We start from the raw sequence: 23,184 nt of genomic DNA, 5'->3' as shown, positions 1-23,184 counted from the left end.
CAGCACGGGGTCCAGGGGAGCTGCAGCCCCAGGCCTAGTGCCTGCTGCTGGGTTTGCCACAGAGTCCTTGGGAGAGAGGGAGGGCAACTGCTCCCTCCCCAGCCAAACAATGTCTGAGTGGCACCGGGAGGAACCCAGTTGCTAGCAAACACACAGGAGCTGTGAGCACCCTCAGAGTCTGTGGACACCAGTTGGGTTGGGTCTCGCAATGTGCCCTGACCCGCACGGTCACTGGTCTGGCTGGAGAATTGGGCTGTGGGTGAGGCCAGGCCACTATATTGGAGCAGCAGACTTGAGTAGGAGGAATTTCTCAAGAGGAAGGAGTGAAAAGACAGACACTGTTTGGGGAATTCTCCTATAGCACTCAGTTCGGCCTCCCTGCCACCCAGCCAGGCAGTGATCCCGAGGTTGCACGGAAGGTTGTGCTTGCGTAGAGGACCCTGTGCACCCCCATAGCACTGGGAAAGGTAAGGCAGCCTGGCGGAGGGCACATGTGCCTGAGCTTACCCCTGCACCCCAGCGCACAGCAGGAACACTGGGGAAAGGCCTGGTTCCCACAATCAGGGTGAGGGGAGAGGTGCCATTGTAGCTCCCCAGACAGTGCACACAGCTGACTGAGTTCAGATTGGTAAGGAAGACGTTATACCAATCACCCTGCAGCCTGCTGCAGCCAGCAAGAGCAGAAAAACTGCTTTGGCTACTTGGAGAGAAAGAGGCTTTTTAATTTTATTCTATTTTTTAACAATTTTTAATTTTTAAATTTTTATTATTTTTATTCTCTTTCAATTTCTTTTTCCTCTCTTTCCTGTTGTCTTCTTTTATTCCTTCTTCCTTTCTTTGCTCCAGTTTTATCTTTTCTTCCTTCCTTCACCTGCCTTTTTTTAAAACACCTACAAGTGAGACAAAAAAAAATAACAAAAACCTGGAACTGTGAAAAGACCACAGTAGAACCAAAAGAAGAGGCATCACAGCAGCTGCGACAGTGAGACAAATTTCACTCTGCTACTACAGACAACCTGCAAGTTATTGCATATTTGTATTACGATGATGATGATGATGATGATGACGATGATGATGTTTCCACTATTCTTACTTCTTTTATTTTAATAGTATTTTTGTATTTCTCTTCTTTCTGTAGACTCTGCTTTGCTAGGCTGGTTATACTATATCACTTGACAGGTTTCCCCTGATATCTCTTTCATAGTATATTGCTAATTTACTGTCCTTCACTTCACCTGTGTCCCATTAGCACACTACTCAAGGTTCTATACTCCCTATTGCTGTTATCTAGATCACATAGATTCTGTCATATGATTGTTGCTCTAAAATTATTGTAAATAATTGCTGTTCCATGCAATTGTAAGTACTTTACAACATCCCTCCCAGATCTTAACCCACTTCATGGTTTCCTGAACTCTATTACTGTAGTGGTTAACTCTATTCTCTCACACACAACACCTATTTTCTATTTTTTACTCTCACCTTACCTCAGAATCTGATCTCCCATAAACTCACCACTTTCTAGACCCAACTCACAATCCTTCCTTCCCTAACAAGAGTCTTATCTTCTTTCCATCCTTTCTAAATATCAGCTAGCTGGGTAAAAGATAATGGTTAAAACTATACCTAGCCAAAGGATATCCTATCTCTTCTCTACATGATGGTACTGCAAATATAATAGAATACTCTCTTGCTGTCTTAAACCATTTTGCCTTCCCCCTCCAACTGATGACAAAAAAAGAGTAGGTGAAAGCAGTGAACAACAAGATACCACTCGAAGAGGAAACCCAACAACAAAGGAACCACCAACAGATAACAACAGAAGAAGGTGAAGGAGGGAGTGGAAACCACACAAACCTCAATCCAGGACCTATCTGGAAATACAACTAAACAGTAGAGACAGTACCCAGTACAAACAACTGAACAAGAGCAAGAGAGAATCCTCAAAACCTTATGCACACAGAAGAACCAGCTTCAACACAACCTGACCTCACCAGCACAACAAAATACAAGAGGTGATGGACAGAGTGACCCTCAGTTAACCAGCTGGTGGGAAGAAACCACCAAAGAAAGACCCAACAACAATCAAAACCCAAAGGAAAACACAAAGCCAACTTAAATGACAGCCCAGTGAGCTCGGGAGATCAAGAAAACTGCACCACTGAATCTCAGTGGTATTCTACCACACAACTTCACACCACAAACCCAGGGAGCGAGAACAGATAAATTTAAGAAGCTGAGGCTAACAAGAAGTGTCTCACAGATAATAGGAAGACAAAGATACAATCCCCAAATGAAAGGAAAGGAGGAAGCCTCAGAAAGAATGTTAAATGAAATAGAGGCAACTCAACTATCAGATATTGATTCAAAACAATGATTGTCAGGATGCTCAAAGAGCTCACAATGAGCTACCAGAAACTACAGGGAAGCTACAAGGAACCCACTGAAAACTATATCAACATGAAAAAGGAAATAGGAACTAACAAGAAGGGCCAAGGGGAAATGAAAAATACAATTTCTGAACGGAAGAACACAGTAGAAGGAATGAAAAGCAGGATTGATGAAGCAGAAGATCGGATCAGTGAACTAGAGGACAAAGTAAAAGAAAACACCAAGAAAGAGCAAAAAAGGAAAAGAGGCTCAGAAAGAATCAAGAGGGTTAAAGAGGAATGCAAAACAATATGAAACATAATAATATCTGTATAATAGGGATACCAGAAGGAGAAGAAGAAGAGCAAGGGATAGAAAAAATATTTGAAAAAGTAATGATGGAAAACTTCCCTAACCTGAAGAGAGAAAAAGTCACACATATCCAGCAAACACAGAGAGTCCCAATCAAGAGGAACCCAAAGAAGCCCACTGCAAGACATAGCATAATTAAAATGACAAAATACCACGACAAAGAGAGAATCTTAAAAGCAGCAAGGGAGAAACAGTAAGGAACATACAAGGTAGCCCCAGTAAGGTAGCAGCTGACTCCTGAATGGAAACACTCCAAGCTAGAAGAGAATGGCAAGAAATATTCCAAGTAATGAGAACCAGAGATCTGCAACCAAGGCTACTTTACCCAGCAAGGCTCTCAATCAAGATAGAAGGCCGAATAAGGAGCTTCCCAGACATAAGAAATCTAAAAGAATACACCTCCACCAAACCAGCTCTGCAAGAGATGCTAAAGGAACTGCTTTAAGGAAAAGAAGGAAAAAAGAGAGAGAGAGGAACACATGTATGAAAACAGCAATGAAAAAGTACCTATCAGTAATAACCTTAAACGTAAATGGATTAAATGCTCCAACCAAAACACATAGAATAGCTGAATAGATAAGAAAGCATGAACCACACATAGGATGCCTTCAAGAGACCCACCTCAGAACAAAAGACCTAGACAGGCTGAAAGTGAAGGGCTGGAAAGAAATCTTCCAAGGAAATGGACAAGAAAAAGAAACCCAGGGTAGCAAAACTCATATCAGACAAAATAGACTTCAAAAAAAGGGCCACGAAGACAGACCCAGAAGGTCACTACATAGTACTCAAGGGACGAATCCACCAAGAAGACATAAACATTGTAAATATATATGCACCCAACATAGGAGCACCCCAATGCATAAAGAAAATCTTAGAGGACTTCAAGAAAGATATTGATAGAAAGACAATTAGAGTAGGGGATTTTAACACCCCACTGGTTAAAATGGACAGATCTTCCAAACAAAATATCAACAAAGATATTGTGGCATTGAACAATGCCCTAGAAGAAATGGACTTAACTCATATATAGAGAGCCCTTCATCCCAAAGAAGCAAAATACACATTCTTCTCAAATGTACATGGAACATTTTCAAAGATAGACCACCTGATAGGACACAAATCAAAACTCAACAAATTCAAGAAAATTGAAAATATACCAAGCATTTTCTCTGACCACAAAGGACTGAAACAAGAAACCAACCCCAAGGGAAGAAACCCAAAACACTCAAAATCATGGAGATTGAATAGCATGGTATTAAACAATGAATGGGTCAAGGGTGAAATTGGGGAAGAAATTAAAAACTTTCTGGAAACAAATGAAAATGAACGCACAACAACCAAAAACTTATGGGACACAGCAAACGCAGTCCTGAGAGGGAAGTTCATAGTGATACAGGCCTACCTAAAAATGATAGAAACTTTTCAAACAAACAACCTAACCCTACAACATGAACTCGAGGAACAACAACAAAGACAGCCCAGGGAAAGCAAAAGAAAGGAAATAACCAAGATCAGAGCAGAATTAAATGACATAGAGACTAAAAGCACAATTCTAAGGATCAATGAATCCAGAAGCTGGTTCTTTGAAAAGATAAAATTGACAAGCCTTTAAGCAAACTCATCAAGAAAAAAAGAGAGAGGATCCAAATACACACAGAAATGAAAGAGGAGAGATTACAACTGACACTACAGAAATACAAAGGATAGTAGGAAATTACTATGAAGAACTGTATGTCAAGAAATTTGAAAACCTAGATGAAATGGACAAATTTCTAGAAAACTATAATCTTCCAAAACTCAATGAAGAATAAGCAGAAATCCTGAACAGACCAATAATAGCACATGAAATTGAAGCAGTAATCAAAAACCTCGCAACACACAAAAGTCCGGGTCCAGATGGTATCACAGGAGAATTCTACAAAGCATTTAAGGAAGAGCTAACCCCTATCCTTCACAGACTATTCCAAAAAATCCAGAATGATGGAGAACTCCCAAACTGCTTTTTATGAAGCCAGCATCATCCTAATCCCAAAACCAGATAAAGACACAATAAAGAAAGGAAACTTCAGACCAATATCGCTGATGAACATTGACGCTAAAATCCTCAACAAAATACTGGCAAACCTCATCCAACAATACATTAAAAAGATCATACACCGTGACCAAGAGGGATTCATTCCAGGTATGCAAGGATGGTTCAATATTTGCAAATCAGTAAATGTAATACATCACATGAACAAAATGAAAGACAAAAATCACATGATCATTTCAATAGATGCAGAAAAAGCATTTGATAAGGTACAGCATCTATTTATGATTAAAAAAACACTCAGCATAGTGGAAATAGAGGGAGCATTCCTCAACATAATAAAGTCCACATATGAGAGACCTACAGCCAACTTCATACTCAGTGGGCAAAAACTAAAACTTTTCCACTAAGATCAGGGACAAGACAAGGTTGTCCACTTTTCACCACTTATATTCAATATAGTATTGGAAATTTTAGCTACAGTTATCAGAGAAGAAAAGGAAATAAAAGGCATCGAAATCAAAAAATAGGAAGCAAATCTGTCATTGTTTGCAGATGACATGATTTTGCACATAGAGAATCCTATAGACTCCACCAAAAAACTGCTTGACCTAATAAACGAATTTGGCAAAACAGCAGGATACAAAGTCAATACCCAGAAATCAAAGGCATTTTTGTATACCATCAATGAAAGAGAAGAAGCAGAAATCAAGAAAAAAAAATCCCATTCAATATAGCAAAAAGAAAAATAAAATACCTAGGAATAAATCTAACCAAGGAGGTAAAAGACCGGTATGCAGTAAACTACACAACACTGAAGAAAGAAATCAATGAAGACACAAACAAATGGAAACATATACCGTGTTCATGGATTGGAAGAATTAACATCATCAAAATATCCATACTACCCAAAGCAATTTACAGATTCAATGCAATACCTATTAAAGTACCAATAGCATATTTCACAGACATGGAACAAACACTTCAAAAATTTACATGATACTGTAAATTACCCCAAATGCCTGCTGCAATTTTGAGAAAGAAGAACAAAATAGGAGGGATGACAATACCTGATACCAAACTCTATTGCAAGGTCACTGTAATTCAAACAGCCTGGTATTGGCATAAAAACAGGTACATGGAGCAGTGGAACAGAACAGAGAGCCCAGAAATAAACCCAAGCCTCTACGGTCAATAAATATTTGACAAAGGAGGCAGCAACATAAAATGGAGTAAAAACAGCCTCTGCAACAAATGGTGTTGGGAGAACTGGACAGCTATGTGCAAAAAAAAATGAAACTTGAGCACCAACTTACTTACACCTCACACAAAAATAAACTCAAGATGGATAAAAGACTTAACTATAAGCCATGTCAATATTAAAGTCCTAGAGAAGAACATAGGCAGGAATATATCAGATATTTCATGAAGCAACATTTTTACTGATATGTCCCCTAGAGCAAGGGACATAAAGGAAACAATAAACAAATGGGATCTCATGAAAATAAAGCTTCTGCACAGCAAAAGAAAACAGTATCAAAATAAAAAGAGAACCAACTGCATGCAAAAACATATTTACCAATGATACATCAGACAGGGGTTCAATCTCCAAAATGTATAAAGAACTTAAATGATTCCACTCTAAGAAGACAAGCAACCCAATTAAAAATAGGCAAAGGACTTGAACAGACACTTCTCCAAGGAGGACATACAGAGGATCCAGAGGCATATGAAAAGATGCTCAATATTGCTAGCTATCAGAGAGGTGAAAATTAAAACCACAATGAGATACCACTTCACACCAGTCAGAATGGCCATCATAAACAAAGCAACAAAGAACAAGTGTTGGAGAGGTTGTGGAGAAAAGGGGACCCTAGTGCACTGTTGGTGGGACTGCAGACCGGTACAACCACTATGGAAAACAGTATGGAATTTTCTCAGGAATCTAAAAATGGATCTGCCTTTTGACCCAGCAATTCCACTGCTAGGTTTTTGTCCTAAGAACCCTGAAACTCCAATCCAAAAGAAACTATGCACCCCAATGTTCATAGGAGCACAATTTACAATAACCAAGTGTTGGAAGCAACCTAAGTGCTCATCAATAAACGAATGCATCAAAAAAGTATGGTATATTTACACAATGGAATTCTATGCAGCAGAAAGAAAGAAGGAGCTCCTACCCTTTGTAACAGCATGGATGAAACTGGCAAGCATTATGCTAAGTGAAATAAGCCAGGCAGTGAAAGACAAATACCATATGATCTCACCTTTAACAGGAACCTAAACAACAAAACAAAGAAACAAGCAAAATATAATCAAAGACACTGAAATAGAGAACAGAATGATAGTGTTCAGAGGGGAGAGGGGAGGGAATTTCATGGGAATTTCTGGGGAAAAGGGGAAAGGTTTACAAGAACAAGTATAAAGGACACATGGATAAAAAACTAGGGGTGGGTAGAAATGGGAGGGAGGAGGGGAAGGCTGGGTGGGTCGGCTGGGATTGGAATAAAAGATAGAAAATTGTACTGCAACAACAATTAAAATAAAATTTGAAAAAAACACAAGAATAGCTTACCATCCAACTGGTCATGCAACCATAGAATGGGCTCATCATACTTCTAAACATCTTCTTAAAAAACAAAAATGGGGGAGCCATGAGTTCTCCCCCTGAAAATTTGATTGTGTTGGCTATGTTTACATATAATTTTCTAAATTGTGATAATAATCACTGTGTACATTAATTGAGAAACATTTTCAGAAGAAAGAGCCAAGGTTATCTTATCCTCAGGTTTTATATAGAGATCCACTGGGAGAAGGCTCTTGACAAGGCCCTGTAGATCTCTTGGGATGTGGAAGAGGGTATGTGTGTGTTTCCATTCCTACAGGTTCTGTCTGGCTACCAGTCAAAAGAATAAAACTTTATCATGAGTGAAATCAACACCAAGCTCCACTACCTGGAGCCAAGAACCAATTGACTGAGAGACCAGATGGCCCAGCTGACCCTGAACAACCAGAAGGAAAACAGACACCTGTGCCATCACTCATGGGCCTGGGTCTGCCAATGGAGGACATAAGATTGATTCTTACTGCCTGACAATGATTGATGAGCTTTACCCATATTCCTGTGCAAGTTAAACTCAGTAAAAGCCCATTGAGGAACAGGTTCCTGGACCTTCCGATTTGAGAGATGGGCCACATTTCCTCCCCAAGCAGATCATGATCATGACTTGGGAGACTTATTCTCGCTGTGTCAGACTGGGGTGGGGTGGGGGGGGTAGCTCTGTGGGTGGAGCCCCCACACAGACCAGGCACACCACAAGGATGCCCGCTTTCACCACTCCTACTCAACACAGTACTAGAATTCCTAGCCATAGGAACCAGAAAAGAAAAAGAAATAAAAAGCATCCAAATTGGAAAGGAGGAAGCAAAACTCTCATTGTTCGCGGATGACATGACAGTATACATAGAAAATCCTATGATCTCCTCAAAAAACTGCTCCACCTAAAAAAGTGAATTTGGCAAAACAACAGGATACAAAGAAAATATTCAGAAATCAAAGGCATTTTTGTACATCTACAATGAAATATCAGAAACAGAAATCAGAAAATATCCCATTTGATATAGCAACAAAGAAAATAAAGTACTTAGAAATAAACCTAACCAAGGATGTAAAAGACCTGTACTCAGACAACTACATGACACTGAAGAAATTCAAAAAGACACAAACAAATGGAAGCATGTGCTATGCTCATGATTTGAAAGAATTTACATCATCAAAATGTCAATACTACCTAAAGCAACTTATAGATTCAATGCAATCTCTATTAAAGTACCAATGACATATTTCACTGACATAGAAGAAACATTTCAGAAATTTATATGTAACCATAAATGACCCCAAATAGCTATAGCAATTTTGAAAAAGAATAACAAAGAAGGAAGGATGCTAATACCTGATATAAAACTGTATTAAAAAGCCATTGTAATCAAAACAGCCTGGTACTGGCATAAGGACAGGCACATAGACCAATGGAACAGAACAAAGAACCCAGAAATAAACCCTAGTCTCTGCAGTCAATTAATATTTGACAAAGGGAGCAGAAGCATAAAATGGGGTAAAAATAGCCTCTTCAGCAAATGGTGTTGGGAGATCTAAACAGTCACATGCAAAAATATAAATAAATAAATAAATGGAACTTCATCACCAACTTACACAATACACAAAAATAAATTCAAGGTGAACAGAAGACTTAACTATAAGTTGTGATACCATAAAAGTCCTTGGGAAAACCTTGGCAGAAAAATCTCAGACTTTCCATGCAGCAACGTCTTCACCAATATGTCCCTTAGAGCAAGGTATATAAAGGAAAGAATAAACAGATGGGACTTCATGGAGTTAAAAACCTTCTGCATAGCTAAGGAAAACAGCATTAAAATAAAAGGGAACTAACTATATGGGAAAACATATGTGCCAATGATACCTCAGACAAAAGTTTGATCGCCAAAATATATAAAGAACTCACACGACCCCACTCCATAAAGATAAACAACCTAATTAAAAAATGGGAAAAACACCTGAACAGACACTTCTCCAAGGTGGACATACAGAGGGTCCAGAGACACATGAAAAGACTCTCAGCATCATTGGTCATCAGAGATATGCAAATTTAAACCTCAATGAGTTACCACTTCACACCAGTGAGAATGGCCACCATAACAAATCAACAAAGAACAAGTGTTGGAGAGGTTGTGGAAAGGGAACCACAAGTGTTGAAAAGGGAACCCTAGTGCACTCTTGGTGGGAATGCAGACTGGAACAGCCAGTGTGGAAAACAGTATGGAACTTCCTCAGAAAACTAAAAATGCAACTGCCTTTTGACCCAACAATTCCACTGAGATTATACTTCCTGCTGGATTATATCCTAAGAAGGCTGAAAGACCAATTCATAAGAACATATGCACCCCAATGTTCATAACAGAATAATTTACAATAGCCAAGTGCTGGAAGTAACCTAAGTTCCCATCAGTAAATGAATGGATCAAACATCCATGGTACATTTACACAATGGAATACTATGTAGCAGAAAAAAAGAGTCCCTACTGTTTGCAACAGCATGGATGGAACTGAGGAGCATTATGGCAAGTGAAATATGCCAGACGGTGAGGTACAAATACCATGTGATCTCACTTTTAAGTGGAACCTAATCAACAAAACAAACAAGCAAGCAAAATACAACCAGAGACATTGAAACCAAGAACAATCTGACAGTAACCATATGGGAGGTGGGAGGGAATAATGAATGGAAAGTGGGGAAAGGTTTTCAATAACAAGTATAAAGGACTCATGGACACAACTAAGGTGATGTGGAATCAGGGGAAGGAGGTGGGGATGGCTGGGGTAGGGGGGAAGTGGTGAGGGGTAAATGCAGACAACTGTACGTGAACAATAATAAGTCAATTAAAAAAGAAAATAAATAAATTAAATATGTTAAATATTCATCATCAGGTTTTTTTCATGTTTTCCAAGTTATCTCTCTGTTGAATAAATCCGATTGATTATTCAACTTTTAGAAGAACTTATGGTTTAGAATTCTCTGAGTTTAAGTGTTAAAGAGTTTATTGCATGGAAAACAAAATTGTTTTCATACAAATTCTTTGTTTCAAACTTTGAGCATTTTTTCTATATTGTAATTTAAGTTTTAATTTATATAAATTAAAATTCACCCTTTCAAAACTACATTCTAGACTTTATAGTTTCTCACATTTTGGAAAACATATATACCGCCACAACAATCAAGATACAGAACAGCTTCATAATACCAACCTATTAAGTAAATACCCCTTTGGAGTCATCTTCTCACCTTTAGCCCTAATGATCTATTTTCTATCTCTATAAATTTGGATTTTTTTGTCTTCCAAAAATGTACCTTTAAAAAAATATTGCTTCACTGTCTCTTTGCTCCATCATTTTTGTTCATTGTGAGGCCAGTCTGATTCTCTAGTTCTTGTAAACTATTTCTCATTTTTCCTGTAATCCCTGGCATTTTTGTCAATGTATTTTACTTTATTTTAATTATTTTTTATTGTTGCTCAAGTACAGTTGTCTCCATTTTCCTGCCACCACTTTCCCCTGCCCCACCCACCCCCACTTGCTACTCACAATCCTATCCCCATTTGTCTTTCTCCATGGGTCATTTATACATGTTCCTCGATGACCCTTTCCCTTCTTTCCCCTGTTATCTCCATCCTCTCTCCCCTCTGATTATTGTCAGCTCTTCATTTCAATGTCTTCATTTCAATGTTTCATTTTGCTTGCTTGCTTGTTTTGTTTACTAGGATCCACTTATAAGTGATGTCATATGGCAGTACACAATGGAATACTACACAGCAGAAAGAAGGAAGGAGCTCTTACCCTTCACAACAGCATGGATGGATCTGGAGAGCACTATGCTAAGTGAAATAAACTAGGTGGTGAAAGAGGATTAATTTATATTTACAATCTAATGTCTCACCTTTACTGATGGGGCTCAGTAGGTTTGGTGCCTTCCCACGAAGGAAAGGGTCATGTGTTCAATTCCCAGTCAAGGCACATGCCTAGGTCATGGGTTCAGTCCCTGACTGGGGTGCATGCAAGTGGCAACTGATTGATGTTTCTCTTCTTCTCCCTCCCTCTCTCTAAAAAATTAATTAATAAATTAGTCTAATGTCTGAAATATAGATCACGGTTGATTGTTTCAGGTCAAATTTCTGGTGCCGGGTCTGCCTTATGGAGATTCATATGCTCTTTTATTTCTGAAAAGCTTTCCTAAATTATAGATTTAAATATTAACTTGTTCCATTATTTGTTGTCCTTTTCAAGGATTCTCATTGTACACACATTAGATTTCTTTTGCTGGTCTTTCTTCTTAAACACTTTCTTTCTGAGCCTTTTTACTGTTTTATCTCAACTTCACTCTATATTGGTGCACTGTTCTGCTTCAATGCTCTTTATTATGGTTTGATATAAATTGATTATTCTTTATGACATTTTAATTTTACGTTCATTTCTAATATGATTTTATTGTTCTTCTATTTTATTGTCTTGGCTTCATCAGCTTTTGCTTGACAATTTTTTGTCTGTTTTATTTCTCAGTTTTTAACTTTATACATCAAAGTTTCTTTTCATACTTTCATATGCTTACTGAGGAAATCTCATTTTTTTAAGTATTTTGTTACAGTTTTCTTTTTCTTGTTTTTTTTTTCTTTAGTGGTGGAAATTTTTATTAACTACTTTTTAAAATTCCCATGTTCTGCTTTAGTTTTGATGAATTTTTATTTATTCAGTAAATATTTACTGAGCTCCTACTGCTGTCATTTGTTTTTTATTACTTTTTTAAATTTTAAAATTAAATTTATTGTAGTAGCCTGGTGTAGATTAAAATTATTTGCATCTTTGAGTTTGTATGAACATGGCTAGTAGCTTGGGAGTAATTCTAAGCTCAAATCTAACCTTCTTCTTTCCATATCACAAGTATGGTTTCTTTATAGGAGGACTTTTGTGACGCAGTGGGGGCTATAGTGGGGCTGGTTGATGACCTTACATATCGACATTTTTTGTTTGGTCCTGTAAGGTGATAATTTTTCCTCTTGCTTCTTTTTTTCCTTTTTTTGTGCATTTTTAAAAATATTCAACTCTCTCTTTCCTCTTTTACCATTTTATATCTCCAAATAGTACCTTTTCCAAGACTGCTTTCTTGAGTCCTACACACAATTTTAAGTAACTTCCTTAAAGGCTGACCTTTCAGAAAAACTTGAGAAATTTCAAACTTTAGTTGAAGGGAACTGAAGTTTCTGCTGCTGCCCAACCCCCACCAGCTACACCTTTTGGTTATTAAGAAACAGATAACTCAGAAACAAAGGGATGGGATGACTCTCCTCCCACAATCCCTTTCCTGACTAAGAGATTCAGATACAAAGACCCTTTTCAGAAAGGAAATCTTAGAATGTTTGCCTTAGCCTAATTTGAATTGAATACATGGATGGGAGGGCTCCAAGCAGGAGTCTGGTAACTAGATCACCCATTGAAGGTCCCACTGAATAGAGTCCCATTGAAGGAAGAATTTGCCCGCCAAGTGTGCTCTGTTTTTCCTCAACTATCTGTAAATGGTCTATTCTCACTTCTGAAATCTAAGATCCCATTGCCCCCTTTTTCTCCTTTGTCCAAATAACATGTATATCCAATTTTGCCTCCCTGTCTTTGGAATTTTCATGTTTATGCAAATTCCCTGGATTTGCATATTAACATTTTTATTTTCTTCTGTTAATCTGTCTCTATTAATTTGATTATTAGCCTACATAGAAGTTGGAAAGTGGGGAGGAGAGTATTTTTGTAGCCCCCATAGGGTAAACGTTCATTTTTGCAAGATTTTAGACCAATCTTAAGCTTCCTGCTGGCTTTTCTTCCTTTCATGCAGTATTTATTGGATTGTCCTTCCTCCACAGGATGGCATGTGATGGGAGCCTAATAGATAGCTCATTGTGATCTCCTGTTTAATTTTCTTATTTGCAAATATTTCAGAATATGGTTGATTTGATAGGGGACTTAATAGTTGGAAAATTTTAGTTTAAAGTAAATATTTATAAGCCTAGCAAGTAATGTATATGTTAAAGTTTTTGTTCCAGAAATTACAGATAGATAAGGCCCATCCAGCTCCTGGGAAGACAGTTGACCTCCTGGGGCACTGCTAAAGATTACCACCTGAGGACAAGTGGAGGCATCCAGGCCATTGTGTTCCAGGGAGAGACAGATGACCACCCATCTCTGGGAACAGCTAACTGCCCAGGAGAAGAATGCTGCAGTCTTTTTCACCCCAATTCTCCATGAATTTCAAAACCCCTCACTGCACCTTATTTATTCCCTGTTATAAAAAGACTGGCCTGGAAAGAAAAAGGGAAGATGGTTCTTTTGGGTGAGAACCTGCCTCCTTCTCAGATCACGGGCCATCTGAATAAAGCGCCCATAAAGATTCAATCGCTGTCATTGCTTATTGGGTTTGGTAATGACAGGAAGCCCTAATGCTGGTGTCGTTTCTGGTTTCAGTTTTCCAAATTTGATGGTGGTATTGTGTAGTTTTATTTATTTTCTGTTGTACTTTCCTATTGGGTATGGGGATGGTTGTGTTACCAGATATGGATTTAAGATGACACTATTTTTTGATCACCCATATACTTTTTAAAGGACAAACTGGCAATATGAAGCAGACAGTAAAAGACAAAGCATACCTTCTAAAGCATATTATTTTCAGTAATCTTTTCTCACATAAGTTTTGAGCCATAGAGTAGTACAATTCTCAGAGCTGAGCTGATAAAATACTTCCTCTTTGAGATTAATGGATTGTTAAAAAAATAAAGATAAAAACAGATATTCTGAGAATACTATTTAGAAAATGCCTTTAAGATAATCTATTACCGGACTTCCAGCAAGATGGAGGCATAGGTGGATGCACCGTACCTCCGTGTACAACAAAGATTAGAACAACAACAATTTAGAGGCAGAATAACACCCAGAACTGACAGAGAATTTATCTGAATGGAAGTTGGACAGCCAGGAAGTTGAAGTTGACCCGTTCATCCAGACCGGTAGGAGGGGCAGAGACTAGCAGCAGGAGAGCACGGAGAACAGGGAGAACTGGGCGCATAAGCCATGGGGGCATGCAAGATCGCAGTGGGTGGACCCTGAGTACGCAAGCAGCAGCTGGCAGACCCAGTGAGGCTGCAATTGTGAACCATGGCAGAGCACGCAACCCAGGATCCCAGGGAAGGCTCTGAGGTCCCAGGAGAATGGAGCTCCCACCATTGCTTCCTCCCGCCCCTGCCCCCACATACAACGTCACAATCTAGCCACTGGGGTGCCCAGCCCCGGAGAACACCTAAGGCTCCGCCCCTCACCATAACAGGAGCAACATGTCACAAACAGAAAAACAGATCAATGCCCCAGGGCTCATCCTTTTGAGCGAAGAAGAGATTGCCAATCTATCAGATGCACAGTTCAAAACACTGGTGATCAGGAAGCTCAGGGAATTGGTTGATTTTGGGTGCAAATTAGATAAGAAAATGCAGGTTACCATAAAAGAGATGAAGGAAGATGCACGGAGAATCAATAGTGATGGGAAGGAAACTGGGACTCAAAACAATAGAGTGGACCAGAAGGAAGGAAAAAACAAACAAACAAACAAACAGGAAAGAATGAAGAAATAAGAATTCAAAAAAATGAGGAGAAGCTTAGGAACCTCCAGGACATCTTTAAACGTTCCAACATCCGAATTATAGGGGTACCAGAAGGGGAAGAGGAAAAGCAACAGATTGAGCACGTATTTGAACAAATAATAAAGGAGAACTTCCCCACTCTTGCAAAGGAAATAGACTTCCAGGAAATCCAGGAAGCTCAGAGAGCCCCAAAGAAGTTGGACCCAAGAAGAAACACACCAAGGCACATCATAATTACATTAGCCAAGGTAAAAATGAAGGAGAGAATCCTAGAAGCAGCAAGAGATAAGGGGACAGTCACCTACAAAGGAGTTCCCATCACACTGTCAGCTGATTTCTCAAAAGAGACCTTACAGGCAAGAAGGGGCTGGAAGGAAATATTCCAAGTTATGAAAGACAAGGACCTATATCCCAGATTACTCTATCCAGCAAAGCTTTCATTTAGAATGGAAGGGCAGATAAAGTGCTTTTCAGATAAGGTCAACTTAAAGGAGTTCATCATCACCAAGCCCTTATTTTATGAAATGCTAAAGGGACTTATCTAAGAAAAGAAGATAAAGAAAAAACATGTATAGTAAAAGGACAGCAAACTCACAATTATTAACAATCACACCTAAAGCAAAACCAAAAGAAACTAAGCAAACAACTAGAACAGGAACAGAACCACAGAAATGGAGATCACATGGAGGGTTAGCAACAGGGGAGTGGGAGGAGGAGAGAGGGAGAAAAGGTACAGAGAATAAGTAGCATAGATTGTAGGTTGAAAATAGATAGGGGGAGGGTAAGAATAGTATGGGAAATCTAGAAGCTAAGGAACTTATAAGTATGACACATGGACATGACTAAAGGGGGGGATATGGGTGAGAGAGGGTGTACAGGGTGGAGGGGAGTGAAGGAGGGAAATGGGACAACTGTAATAGCATAATCAATAAAATATATTAAAAAAGATAATCTATTATCGCCGTATATTTAGAACAGAAGAAATAGTTTTTATGTTCCATGGAAGATTTTTTTAAGGATTTGAGAACTAGGTACACTTTCAGTATCATTCCAGTCTAGTCCAATTCCATCACACACTCCAGGGAATAGGGAGTCTATTTCACTCCTCTGTGAGATGAGCATATCAGTAATCAAATTCAAACTGGGGTCTCAAATTTGCTGATAAAGATCCTTTGTAGTTTTATAGAAGTGACTTTGATCTTTATACATACTAGCTAGAAACAAAATCTAAGTTAAAACACATATGAAACAGAGATGGCAGAAAATCAAAAGAAAAATTAAAACCTCTTTAAAATCAATATATCAAAACTTTCATTGCCTGAATCTTTATCATGATAATGTGACCTTGCATTTATGTTACTAATTAATTTGTTATCCCCTGTGTCCTTATAAAAACATAAATTGTCAATTCTATGAAGAATAGCTGTTATTGATAATTTATTATGTGACAATCACTCTGCTAACATTTAAAAAGGTTACTAAAAATATATTTATTAAAATGATGAGCGCTTTCACCTTTTTCTGTATGAGACAGTACTAGGTATGTATACTGCTCAGAATATAGGGGTAGGAGTATGTTTCTGACACTGTCCCATTGTAAGGCAACCATCATTGTTTACAGATGACACTGAGCAATAGAGTATCTATGTATGATCTTAATATATTATGAAATGTCTGTTTTACCTTTTGAAGTCTGCTACTGATTTATTTAATAACTACTACACACACATCCAATTTCTTCTGTCACATAATTTGCTTTTTTCTTCATTTTCCAGATGATACCAGCAAAATAATAGTCTTTATGAGTGCTTACTGCAATACCTGACACAAATTCATGATATAATTTAATATTTAAAAACTAATAAAATTGTACTTACCATAAAGGATTGTGAGCAGAGACAGTGGCATGACAAGTAGTCCCACTAGCATATCTGCGATGGCTAGGGACATTAAGAAGTAATTGGTGGCATTGTGCAGTTTCTTTTCCAAGCTTACTGCCAAGATAACGAGAATGTTGCCACCTATTGTCAGGATTACTATTAGGACGATTGGAAGTGCTGGCCAGTTTTGTACCCCATCTGGGAATTTGAAGCGTCCACCATCGGAGGTATTGAAAATGTCAGTTACTATGGCTGCAACTGGGCTCACAGAAATATCACATTGCCAAACCAATAGGCCAATTAAGTGCACACTGAAAATAAGAAAAACAAAAATCAGGTACATATTATACATAGCGGGTCAAAAGTAGGTTTACAGTTGTGAGTACATGAAGCACAAAGTTTATTCTTGTATTATTATTTATTAATTATTGTATTATTTTCCATATCAACTGTAAACCTACTTTTGCTCCACCCTGTATTGCTTAAATACAGTAAATTGTCTGTACGAAACAACTGCTTTTCCTTCATCATCACCATCATCATTTCTACTCATAACAAACCTCAGTATATTTTCTATCCAAAGAATACTTTTTATTGTGTGCTTATTATGAGTCAGGCACTTAGCTTACCAAAATATATATCTATAATCTCATTTGATTTCATACAACAACCTCATTAGGTCAGTGATGATTTATATCCTTTATGTAAATTAGGAGATAAATTCAGAGAGGTTAAGTAACTTTCTTAAGGCAATATAGCCAGTAAGTGGCAGAAGAGTCCATATTCAGGTTTCGCTAATTTCAGAGCTGGTATTTTAAACTTTTACTCTATGCAAATATTCTGAAACCATAGTATATTGCTCCATTGACTGTAATGGTCTATTCTTTATACTTTAAAAATATTCACTTTTTTTAGATATCATTTAAGACAACTGAAAACAGAATGAGAAGACTTAGTTTTAAGTATCCAGTAATATTATTAAAGATAATTAGAAATTGTCTTTCAAAATCCAAAACTGAGAACTATGTTGCCATCAGATCAGCTTCAGGCAAGGTTTTGAAAGAGATACAGTGGGTTTCGGCAATGGCACATATTCATCATTTTTAAATAACTCTTCTTACTTTCTCACAGTCCAGAGTGACTTTATGCTGGTTCATAGTTTCTTAATATCAGTGCTAGAAACTTTCTTATTACCTGACACTCTCCCCATTTGTGTCATATTTTCTGGACCCTGTTCTGGCTGGAAAATGATTTGTGTTGATGATTAAATCTTATGGGTTTGCTGCTTTCCTATACTGGGAGTCATTTAGAAGGTATGTTTCTCATGATAGTACTTTGGTAGATTCTACCAGTAGAAATTTCAGGCCAGGCTGCAGATTAATGCAAGAGTGTGGTTATGTTTTGCACATTCCAAATTAATTTCTCCTGGTGGTGATATGAGATTTATTCAAGTTATATACATTGTCTTTTCAAAGTGTAAGATTTTAACATGTCTAATAAAATGAACATTTATTTTAATAAAATAGACAAGAAAGACAAGCATATTCAAAATTTCCTGCTTAAAATCAAGGGCTATTATCTGTGCTTGAATGTCTTATGTGTATTCTATAATATGTTCAGTAATAGTTATTTAATTAATATTAAACAATGACTAAACTATATGTAGCGGTTATTATGTATAGGGGAGAAAATTTCCTGTACAAGTACAATATGTGCTGAACAATTTTGTATGCAAAAAGTTGAAGTAATATTCTTTCTGGAATTGGGGAGATGGAACATATGATACTACAACATCCAGAGTCTATGAAGCCTTTACCTAAATGCCTTTATTTTATCATCTCATTCACTTGGTCTTTGAACTTAAAATATTAACTCTTTACAGGGAAATTACATGTGTGATTTGATTGACTCATTCTTTATTATCAATCATCAGAGAAACTTATTGTAGTAAAACTAGATAATTGTGTTATAATAATCATATCTATACTATTATACATACACACATGCACACACACCATGCCTTCTGAATCCAAACTATAACACTCTGGCTGAAAAATTTTGGCGTTATTTAAACTTAAAATATTATAATAATTTAAAGCACATTAAAATTATTTCTCTTAATATTTTGTTAATACACAATGGATTTTAAGATAATGAAGAAATCATGACATTATTTTCACTTTATCATTTTACAATGGATAGAAAATTAATACTTTAGACATCCAGCTTAAAATTACTTTCTCAATTGTCAAAGCTAACATATTGTAAGCAACATGGAGCGAGGAGACACACATAGTAATTTTTATCAAATAATGAGAAGTAATCAGTAAATACTCTCAAAGGTATGTTGTATTATTTTCCTGGGATATTAAAAAGTAAGATAAAATAATATATGATTTACATAATTTATATCATAATGAATATGTGATTGATATGAATACAAATTATTGAATAATGGACCAACTCAATAGAAGCAAGTTATTTCCTTTCAGCTTTGATTACTTTGTCATTTTATTTGTAGCATTTGGCATGTGGCCAATGTCCAGGCTACATGACCTCAATAATTTTTTTGACCAGTCACTTAACCTCTCACAACATTAATTTCCTCATCTGCCCAATGAGGATGATTTCTATTGCCTGATTATTGTGAAAAATAAATGGTATGTGTAAAGTCCTGAAAGTTGTGCCTTTGTTATAATAAGTCCTCAGTAAATGTTGGAGCTTACCTTCTTTCTGCCTTCAAAGGTAAACAAGTATTTTCTGGTAACTATACCCCAATTCATGTATTTTAAAATTCACCAAGAACTTAAGTCCTGATTTTATTTTAAGACTTTCTTATTTATGCACAACTAAGCTCAGATAGTAATTTTAAATCTTAGGTCTTTTCTGGCCTAAATAATAATAATAATAATAATAATAATAATAATAATAATAATACTGATGGTGATGTTTCTGCCATTAATTTTTTTCTCTTTCAAATTACATGGTGATCATCTCAAATAATACTACAAGACTTCATGCTCACAATAGTATACTGCACCTTCAATTGTCATTTGCAAAGCCACAAATAATATATTTATCCTTAAGCCTACAGAATAAGGTCCTAACAGAATATGCAGTACAACTTCACATTTTTAAAAGGAAATAGTGGAAACATCTAAATCTTTTCATATTTCTCTAAAATAGTGGAGGAATAGAGAATAAAATTGCACATAACAAAACACATAAAAACTATGTCCAATTATAATTTTTTAACTTGAATATCTTAGAACTTTAGGGTAGAAAACTACTTTAAGTATACCTCTATTGGTCAGCTATCCACAAATATTATTAAAGAGACCTTACGACAAATACTGAACTACTAAGGAAGTTTGTAAAATCTAAATACACATATTGTGAATTATAAAATAAAGTAATGGTGCTGGGAAAGATCCTGAAAGAGTATTTACTTTAGTTCCCTGGTTTCAATTCAATTCAACTTAATAAATTGCTATTGAGTATTATTTATGGGCAATTATTGATACTATGAGTTTTATTTTAGAGTTTTATAATAAAACATGGTTATATTAAAATTAAATTTCTAATATTTACATGTTTGGTAAAATACATATAGTCCTTTCACAAAAAGGAGTAATTTAGGTCTTGCTCCTAAAGCTGATATAAATTGTTATTAAGCCTGCAGAAGTCTAATAAAATGTATGCCCCAAAATCACAAGTTCTCTTAGAACAGTGCAAATAATTTATTCATTGCTACAAAATTTTTAATGAAAATATAATGTTACATTCTTAGTAGATAAACAAAATGATAATTTAATTTAAGAGTCTGAGTACACTTTAAATCTACTGTTTTTCCCTGGCCTATGACAATGAGCATTATTAGAAGTAATGAATGGTTCCTGTTTCTCTTAATAGATGGACAGAAGCTTATATGAATTCCTTAGTTTCATACCAGAATAATTTGGTACCTTTTAAAGTAGTCCTGCATTTTGGTATATAGACCAATGGCCAAATACTGAGTTGGCACAGGCACATGGAATATTTGTCCTTTCATTTTCTTATACCTAACTTCTCTTTTCTTTATCACTGTCTACCATTTCCTTTTCCTTTCTGCTCTAGTTCTCTTGGAATCACACATCCATGAAACTACCGTTACTATAATGTGCAATGACATCCAAGATGGTCTACAATGGTGCATACTGGAGAGGAATTGATGTTGATATACTTTACACCTACACTACTCTGTAAACTTTTTTTTTGAGTGAACTCTTTTGCACAAATTATAGAGGAGATTGTACAGAAACAAAGCAATTCAAGGCTTCTCCACTGTGTGGGTCAGAGTGTACAGAGCTCTGGATCTTTTGTCAATATCCCATTCCTCAAAGAGTAGGTTTAGAAGAAATCAACCTCATGTTTACCAAGTTAAAAAGAAGATATGCCTGGATTAGATCATGTTTAGAATTGCTCAGTACTTCAATCCAATTCTTTACTTATCCCCTTTACGTTTACATTGTATTGATTTTAACCACTGGGTCATTGTATCAAGACTTCCAAAGATGGCATTGTTTTCATCTTTATAGTTACATCCCCCAACCTCTGTTACTTGACTTCTGATCCATTCTTTTTCAACCTCAAATATTCTTTATAAAACCAGAAACATAAAGACATTTTATTTTCTCAGCTGTTGAGTTCATGCAGGAAGAAAAAGGAAAGGATCTTTTCATTTCTGTGTTTTAACTATGGAAAGGCAAACATTGGCATTGGTATTATTTTTTAATGACAGGTATCATTACCATAGTACTTGCTTGAATACACAAATAGTTGTGTTTAATCAGAGTTCAAATATCTGTCTTTTCCCTTTTATTGTTTTTTCTTCACTGTATTTGTTTATTTTTTGTTGTTGTTGTTGTTCAAGTACAGTTGTCTCCATTTTCCCCACACCACTCCCCCCACCCCAGCCATCCCACCTTCCACCCTCCATCCCATTCCCTGGCTCTATCTATGTATCCTTTATTAGCTCTTCCTGAAATAGATGTTCCATTTATTGTCTTTAATAGGAAACACCCATAATATTAGTCTATTGTAACAAAAGTAATTTATGTAGATTGAAGAAAATATAGCTGAATGATCATAAAGAATCCTTGTTAACATTTTTGAGTAAGCTACCATAAAGTTATCTTTTAAAAAATAATAAATAACAACAATAAATAATAACATCCTTACAGGAATGAGTGTACTGCTTTCCTCAGGTTCACCATGATTGCTTCAGGTTTAAGCAACCAAAATTTAAAATTGAGAAAAGGAAATTTATATTAGATTCATAATGCCATTCTTTCTGGTGAGAAAAAAGAAAAAGAAAAAGAAAAGAAAAAGAAAATTAGTTAAGGGTTTAAATAATATATAACAACCAATTAAATGAACTTAAATATACTTATTAAGTGATAAGAAACAACCAATACTAAATTTGGCAAACAGGTAAAAATTTTATACAAAATAAGTGATAAAAAAGCAAAGAGAACAAATTTTTCATTATTTATCAATATACAACCATCATAGTTTTTCTAAAATTTATTGTATACACTTTATTTATATTTATATTCATTATATACACTTTATTTCTACTTAATCTCCCCCTGTTAGAGGGCAGAGAGCTTCAAATCAGTGTTTTGAGAAAGAAATTAAGATTATGTGTTTCTTTAACTTGCAAACCATTAGGGCAAATTTTGTGATCTAATTCAGTAGCACTAAAAAGTAAAAAATTTTTATCTTATAGGAATATGGAAAACTAAAACAAGTTTTAAGCATTTTTATAAATTGAACATATTTTGTACAACATTTTAAACTTTTTTCTTCAAAGTGAAGCCATCTGCATTTACATAGATAACTTTATTTATATTTTTGTTTTAATCAACAATATTCTCCACAGGGCAGAAACAGGTTTATACCAAAATAAATGAGTTAATTATGTGCATTAAATATAGCAAAAAACCTCATGTATCAACTAATTAGTATCCAACAGATAGTATGTTACAGTCAGGAGACATGGAATAAATGCTGAAAACTACAAACAAAAAGTTACTTGCACTAGATGACTGAAAGAAAAATTTTTAGTTTGTTTTATTAAGAGGTGACAATGTATCATCAAAGGTACTATGAAGGAAACATGACAAGTCTCCAAACAACTTATTAAAGAATTTTAGAGTGAATATCTTTGATTTACATAATCTATTTTTCAAGGAGTCATTTGTTTCATTACAAAGCCCACCAAATATTTCCATAGCAGATTATTTA

The 23,184-nt window shown here is 36.2% G+C and overlaps 1 protein-coding gene across 1 annotated transcript in view; it reads right to left on the bottom strand.

Annotated features, from left to right (window-relative positions):
- Positions 1–22,151, bottom strand: part of HTR2C (5-hydroxytryptamine receptor 2C) — a 264,826-nt gene extending 242,675 nt beyond the window's left edge. The window contains exons 1-2 of the mRNA XM_045817631.1: positions 22,117–22,151; positions 16,894–17,207 (exon numbers count right to left, since the gene is read on the bottom strand). Coding sequence (XP_045673587.1) covers positions 16,894–17,207; positions 22,117–22,151 — 349 coding nt within the window. The remainder of the gene's footprint in view (positions 1–16,893; positions 17,208–22,116) is intronic.
- Positions 22,152–23,184: the final 1,033 nt, after the last annotated feature.

The sequence above is a fragment of the Phyllostomus hastatus genome, unplaced genomic scaffold (assembly GCF_019186645.2).
Source record: "Phyllostomus hastatus isolate PE091 unplaced genomic scaffold, TTU_PhHast_1.1 phas_scaffold_28, whole genome shotgun sequence".
Classification (NCBI taxonomy): domain Eukaryota; kingdom Metazoa; phylum Chordata; class Mammalia; order Chiroptera; family Phyllostomidae; genus Phyllostomus; species Phyllostomus hastatus.
Note: the sequence above shows the minus strand (reverse complement) of the source record. Positions and strands in the feature narration are given on the sequence as shown.